This window comes from Marmota marmota, unplaced genomic scaffold, assembly GCF_001458135.2.
Source record: "Marmota marmota marmota unplaced genomic scaffold, marMar, whole genome shotgun sequence".
Classification (NCBI taxonomy): Eukaryota; Metazoa; Chordata; class Mammalia; order Rodentia; family Sciuridae; genus Marmota; species Marmota marmota.
In genome coordinates, this window is record NW_026000037.1 from 56,331,913 (window position 1) to 56,339,602 (window position 7,690).

The 7,690-nt window shown below is 34.9% G+C and overlaps 1 protein-coding gene across 1 annotated transcript in view; it reads left to right on the forward strand.

Annotated features, from left to right (window-relative positions):
- The first annotated feature begins 896 nt into the window (after window positions 1–896).
- Window positions 897–7,690, forward strand: part of Klhl41 (kelch like family member 41) — a 14,900-nt gene continuing 8,106 nt past the window's right edge. Inside the window, exons 1-3 of the mRNA XM_015479289.2 lie at window positions 897–2,303; window positions 6,298–6,455; window positions 6,547–6,654. Coding sequence (XP_015334775.1) covers window positions 1,194–2,303; window positions 6,298–6,455; window positions 6,547–6,654 — 1,376 coding nt within the window. The 5' untranslated portion in view covers window positions 897–1,193. The remainder of the gene's footprint in view (window positions 2,304–6,297; window positions 6,456–6,546; window positions 6,655–7,690) is intronic.

The window sequence follows — 7,690 nt, forward strand, 5'->3', positions numbered from 1 at the left end:
TTAAATCATGACTCATACATCCCATAATATAGTGTTCCCTTATAATCAATACTTATATGGGTGTATGTGCATATATAATAAAATACATATTTTACTTTATATAAAATTAAAATTATATATATTTACATATATTTTTTTTAAATAAGATCTGTTTTCTAAACCCTATGGCTGATGTAGCACTTCATTCTGATTTTGCTGTGTTCTGTTGATGACATTGTTCTCATAGGGTTATATCTGTCCTGTTTCTTAACTTTTACTTAATGAAAGATAATTTCAACACTGAAAATTATAAAATATCTGTAGTGATCACATTTGTGTGTGGGGGTCTTTCTCTAGTGTTGATGTTTGCCTATTTTTCTCCAGTCTGAATGATTTATTCTTTTGCCTTCATTTTAATTAGTATTATTTGCCACATTCAATCCTTTGCACAACAAGGCAGGTGTGAATAAATTAATTTTATAATTTAATTCAGTACTCCTTTTAATTTTCTCACTAACGAAGTTTTGTCAGTTTATTTATATATTTAAGACATTATTTTAAAAATTAGTTTCTCTATATTGTGATTTCCGTTTTGATGAAGATATCATTTCAAAGGTTTTAGAAAACTGTAATTATATTACATAAGTAAACACCTTTAAGTTTCTTACTTAGATCTATACCCCACTGTTTTGAGTAAAAGATAAAAAATGTGTAACAGTTATTGGAAAGGGGATCTTGCTTATGAGAAGTCAAATTAACTCACTTCATATTCTTGACCTTTGCATCATTAATTCAGATAGCCAAGTAGCTTGCCACTAGACCATTTTTAGAGGAGTGACTCATTTTTATGATTCATTTTTCTGTTGATTCAATAAACATTTTCTTGTGGTAGCCTTTATTAGTGTATCTTCTAATACTTTATGCATTTTAAAGCTTTCCACTTAAATGTCTTGTTTCTTAGCTGTTTCCTTAGTGATTAAAAGTTCCAGTTGTTACTATCAATCTATAACAGCTGCAAGAACAACTCTGCTTTCCAAACTAGCTCTCCTAAATTCCCGTTGTTAGAGTTGGTATCTATATTTAGCTGGTGGGATTAAATTGCAAAGGCTTCAAGCTGGGCAAAGCACACTGATCTGCCTTTTTACAGCTAGACCTGTGTGCTGCAAGGAGCTAAGGCCTTCAGTGTCCCCTTCCTTACCCAGGTTACTCACAAAATGGATTCCCAGCGGGAACTTGCAGAGGAACTGCGGCTTTACCAATCCACCCTTCTTCAGGATGGTCTAAAAGATCTCCTGGATGAGAAAAAATTCATCGATTGCACCCTAAAAGCCGGTGACAAAAGTCTTCCTTGCCACAGATTGATTTTGTCCGCTTGTAGTCCTTATTTCCGTGAGTATTTTTTATCTGAAATTGATGAAGAGAAAAAAAAGGACGTTGTACTAGATAATGTAGACCCTGCTGTGCTTGATTTGATCATCAAATACCTGTACTCTGCCAGTATCGATCTCAATGATGGAAACGTGCAAGATATTTTTGCATTGGCCAGTCGCTTTCAGATCCCCTCAGTGTTCACTGTCTGCGTTTCTTATCTTCAGAAAAGACTTGCTCCTGGTAACTGTCTAGCCATCCTAAGATTAGGACTTCTTCTTGATTGCCCGAGACTCGCCATTTCTGCTCGTGAATTTGTGTCTGAACGCTTTGTACAGATTTGTAAGGAAGAGGACTTTATGCAGCTGTCTCCACAGGAACTGATCTCAGTCATTTCAAATGACAGCCTAAATGTAGAAAAGGAAGAAGCAGTATTTGAGGCAGTAATGAAATGGGTGCGAACAGACAAAGAAAATAGGGTGAAAAATCTTAGCGAAGTGTTTGATTGTATTCGTTTTCGCCTAATGACAGAAAAATATTTTAAAGATCATGTTGAGAAAGATGATATCATCAAAAGCAACCCAGAACTTCAGAAAAAAATCAAAGTTCTAAAAGATGCTTTTGCAGGCAAACTCCCAGAACCTAGCAAAAATACAGAGAAGACTAAGGAGGGTGAGGTGAATGGTGATGTTGGTGATGAAGATTTGCTTCCTGGTTACCTGAACGACATTCCCAGGCATGGAATGTTTGTCAAAGACCTTATCCTATTGGTTAATGACACAGCCGCAGTAGCTTATGATCCCGCAGAAAATGAATGCTACCTTACTGCACTGGCTGAGCAGATCCCCAGAAATCATTCCAGCATTGTTACCCAACAAAATCAAGTATATGTGGTAGGAGGACTATATGTGGATGAAGAAAATAAGGATCAACCTCTACAGTCATACTTTTTCCAGGTAAGAAAGACTATTTAAGTAGAGGTATAAAGGTAAGGCTGTTTTTCAACATCCAATTAGCTAGTTTGTGAATTATCCAGGCTGTTTGCATCATATTCAACTGATATCCTATTGTATGTAGTCCCTTGCACTTTTACTACTTAGGGAAATGACAAAAATATTCGACTGCTTGTTAATATTTAATAAAAGGTTTGGTGCAGAATTGCTTTATAGTCTTACCCAACATATGTTTATTGTTGATGGTAATTATAATCCTTCAAAGTCCAGTCGTTTAGTGAAAACTAATTTTGTATACTCTTCCCTGAAAAATAGATAAGTCTTTTCCTAAATCAAATCCTTTCTCTAGATCAAAGTACTTTACACATTATAAAGTGATAACTGGTCAAATTTTCTTTTTCTCCCAGTTTCCTTTTTTCCTAAAGTTGAAGTTTTGAGAGGTTGCATTTCATCTCTTATTTATGGCTACTGCCTAAAAGATAATTTTGTTCAAAATGAAAAGAACTTATATACATATTCTATACACTTTGGATTACCTTATAGAAAAACTGCACAAGTGTCACTGATTTGAGTTATACTTAGAAGTTTCTGTTTATTTTATCACATTTATTTGGATCAGTTATAATCAGACATTATTTCAACTTAATGATCTGTTTAAAAAAAAAAAAAAGGAAAAGCAATCTTTTGTGTTACCACAGAAATTTATAGGAAAATAAGTCTTCCTAAACTAATAAACTCTCTGTAGTTTGTTTGAAGGGAATTTGATTCATAATATCAACACATTATAGTTTGTCAGTTTATGAAGGAAACAGTGGCTTAACCTTTATCTTAAATAATACCAATACCAATACTATGTAGGTTACAACTATCTCAGAAGAGTTTGTTTAGATCATAGCTAATCATGGCTTGGGGCTTCTGGCACTGAGTTGGAAAGGCCAAAGATAAGCAAGTGTAGAATGTCATACCACAGTCACAATATGCTCTCAAAATATATGACATACTATGCATTCACCAAATACTACCTTTGATTTTTCTGGCCTTGGAAAATAAAGTCATAATAATACATATGAATCATGTTTCTTAATTTTCAAAATTCCAGTAAAAAATATCATAAACAGGGAGCTGTAGTCATGCTCAGTGGTAGAGCACTTGCTTAGTATGTGTGAGGCACTGGGTTCAATCCTCAGCAACACATAAAAATAAATAAAGGTATGTGTCCATTCACAACTAAAACTTTTTGTAAAAAAATCATAAACATTTGAATATGATGCAAACTTCACAAGCGCTACTTTTAAATTCAAACAAGCTTCAAAAAGGGAAAATTCAATGAAAAAGACTATAAACATAGCCAGGAGGTAAAAATATCAAAACATAGGCAATATATTTATAGAGAGAAAGAGAACAAGGAAGGGAGGGAGAGAAAAACAGATAAGTCAGATTCAAGGAATAGTTATAGCCATAGAATAATACCCAAAGTTCCTTCAGGTTTTGTTTTACTCCATTTCACATTTAATTTATGAAATATATCTACAACCCAACCCCATTTGTTTCAAGTGTTCAGTGTAATCTTAATCTTTATTTTCTTCCATCCCATTACTACTCTTACTATTACTCATACAGCTTCTTATTTCGGGCTCAAGAACCTGCTTAATATTCTTTAAAGCTACTAAAACAGTTATACAAAGTTAGAAGGTCAACTCCCTGTCATTACCCATGCCCTGCCACTTTTAAAAGGCACAAATGGTAGAACAAGACACCACAATTAAAAATACCTGACTATAAAAGAGGGTTGTAACACACAAGAAAGTATTTGTATAAGTACTTCAGGTATTTTCCTGCTTGGTCACATATGTTTAAAGTGTATTAATTCAGTAATAATTTGACCTTTGATTGACTGCTTAAAAAGATTACAAGAATTTTTTGCCTTAGTAAGAGTTTTGTCCCCACCCTCACCCTAATACAAAGAATTAATAGATTCATCAAATTTTTAACAACACCAGATTTTAAAGTAATCTAGGTCTAAGCCCTAATTTTAACAATGAGGAAAGTAGAACCAAGAGAGTTTAAATAGCTTGACAGCTCATCCATAAAAGACTGGCAGGCAGACTGCTATTCCATCTGCTACAGAACGTGCCCCATGAGGAGCAATATGGGAAGAGAGACAGTACAGGACAAAGTGGGAACAGAGCCCTCAGCTTAGTAGTGTGCTGACTGAGGTTCCATTTTTTAAAAACAAACTATATATTCCTTGGATTTGAATACTCCCTAAAAGCTTGTGAATTTGGGCAAATTAATCTTTCTGGGTCTCAGTTTCCTCATTTGTAAAACAGGGATAATAAAATTGCCTATCCTGGAAGACTAAATGAGATTACCTATCTAAAGCATTTGGTTCAAAGCCTGTCACCGAATCAAAACTCTCTTAAGTTTCAGGGCAGGGTGGCACATGCCTGTAATTCCAATTACTTAGGAGACTGAGGCAGGAGTATTACAAGTTCAAGGCCACTTGGAGCAATTTAGCAAGACCCTGTCTCAAAATTTAAAAATTAAAGGGACTAGGTATGTAGCTCAGTGGTAAAGCATCCCAGCACCAAAACCAAAAATAAATAAATAAAAATTAAAAGAATAGAAAACCTCTGTGTATGTATTATTATTTCTATTATATACCACCTTCTTTTTTGCACATGCAAGGCAAGTACTCCACAACTGAGCTACACCCCAAGACACCCATATCACTTTCTTGATAAAAGAAATTTTTTTCAAAAATGAAAACATTAGGGGTCAAAATCTAGATGCTGAAATTAGTGAATGCAAACCTAATAATGTGCATGCAGAGATTAAAACCCTTCATGTCATTGTTTAACTGGGGTTACTAAGCCAGGTATTGAGGGGCATCCACAGATACCTTTCCCTGTCCCATAGCTTTTTGTTGTTGTTGTTCACAGGTATTCTTGGTATCCAATGAATCTCAGTTTTATTCATTTTTCCTCTGCTACCTAGAAATGGCACCAGAGAGAACAAATCCATAGCTATACTCCCTCAGAAAACAGTTTTCTTTTCCCTTGCTGTTCTAAAATGTGAAGTGGAAAATCTTAATAAGTGCTGAAATGGATGCCAGCCATGCCAGTATTATCTACCCTAAAGCATGGGCACTAGCAGGCCATTGTAGGCTTGGAGAAGTGACCATAGCAAAAATGAGCCAAGGTTCTTCTTAATATAAGTTAAAAAGAGATAGCTATTTAAAATAACTCCCCCAAAGACTAGGAAATTCACACTAACACTTGTCCTTATCAAAAATAATAAAGTAGGGGCTGGGGTTGTGGCTCAGTGATAGAGTGCTTGCCTAGCACACGTGAGGCACTGGGTTCAATCCTCAGCACCACATAAAAATGAAATAAAAATATTGTGTCCACCTACAACAATAAATAAATAAATACTTTAAAAAATAATAAAGTAAAACATAGGGAACCTCAAAATGTTTAAAAGAATGAAAAAAGATATTGCCTAATATCCCAGTTGTCTGTAGACTGAGCGACAGGTCCAGCTGTCCCGGGTGCCGGCTTGGGGATCATGTTAAAAATAGCATTCAGGGGTCATTCACATACTGTGACCCTCCCTTCTGTGACAACCTGGCTTTCCCCAGGGTTCTAAAAGTATTAGATTCCTTATTTCAAAGCTGAAGAAGGCAACATGGGAAGAAAATTTGAGGAGAAACCACTGTTTTAACTAACCTCTGCTGATGTAGGGATTGGCAACGAAGCTCAGAAGTAAAGCACCCCAGGTTCAATTTGCAGTATTCAAGATTTCAATACTTTATCTATTTTGATAGGCCGAATAAATTTTCTCATTGTTCTTGATAACAGAATGAAAATCTGATAGTTTGGGATTATACTTTTACTTGTGAGATCTTTGAATTTTAAACAACATAGGTATAGCATACTTTTTGGTACACTTGGAACTTCTTTCTACCAAGCTCCACAATTCCTTATTTTTTTTCCAGCTTGATAACATAGCATCTGAGTGGGTTGGACTTCCACCTCTGCCTTCAGCTAGGTGTCTCTTCGGTCTGGGAGAGGTAGATGACAAAATCTATGTGGTTGCAGGCAAAGACCTTCAAACAGAGGCTTCGCTGGATTCAGTATTATGCTATGATCCCGTGTAAGTTGGCATGGCATTCCTGTTCCTACAACATATTCATGTTTTTGGAACCTGCAATTGACAAAACATCAATTCTATCATTTAATTTTAGGGCTGCAAAATGGAATGAAGTAAAAAGTCTTCCTATCAAGGTCTATGGTCATAATGTGATTTCACATAATGGGATGATATATTGTCTAGGTGGAAAAACAGATGACAAGTAAGTACTCTGAAATTTTCTTATGATTTATAACCAGATGATCTTTTTATTACAACAGTTTCTTCCTCTTTTCATTTGAATCTACATACTGAAATGGAAATTGTCACTTATATTTTGGAAGTAAAATTTCAAAACAATATTGTGAAAAATTACTGGAGGATATTATACATGATTTCCAAAGGAGAATAAAACTTATAAGTTGCTAAAGTAAAAATGTAGATACCCAGCATACTACTAGGAATGAGCACAAAGCCTCAATTATAAACATTCTGACAGTGGAAAGGCAGAAACTAGGAGTTTAATCAAGTCTTTTATATAGCTAATTTATAACTGTATTTTATAATTTTCTTATTCAATTATCTATAAACAGATAAAAATTTCAATGTACTTTTTAGTGTAGTATTTAAAATATATCTACTAAAAGAATAGTGCATAGAAAATACCACTAAAAAGCATGGTGATTGAAAAGCAGGCAGTTATTTCTTCAGCAGAATGTCATGTATTTACTCCTTGACAGAAGTAATATTCAAAATATTTAACAACTTTCCAAACAGGCACTAATCAATCAGAAAAAAATACTCCCTGATCTCCCTCTAGTGTGAGTCTCTCATGAGAAAACCAGGACCAAGCTTCACATATAAACCTAACTTGATTTCTAGGCACTTCTCAAGGGATAGGTAACCTGAGTTCAGAGTACTTCAGAGGTCAGTCAGTTATTAAGCCAGTAGCCTGTCTGGTAAAATGCACACTTTCAGTTTACATTGTGAAAATTAATCTGATGCTCTGGAAAACTCTGCCTAATTTGGCTTGTCATCAATTCTTCAGGCTGTTTAATTAGTACAGATGTCCAATCCTGGAAAATAAACTAAAATTATAAATCGTGAGGGCATGGTTGGACACAGTAAGATGTGCTTTTAGTCCTCACTACTGGGGAGGCTGAGCCTGGGGAATCACTTGAGCCTAGGAGTTCAAGAACAGCCTAGGCAACATAGCAAGACCCTATCTCAAAAAAAAAAAAAAAAAAAAGGGAAAAAAA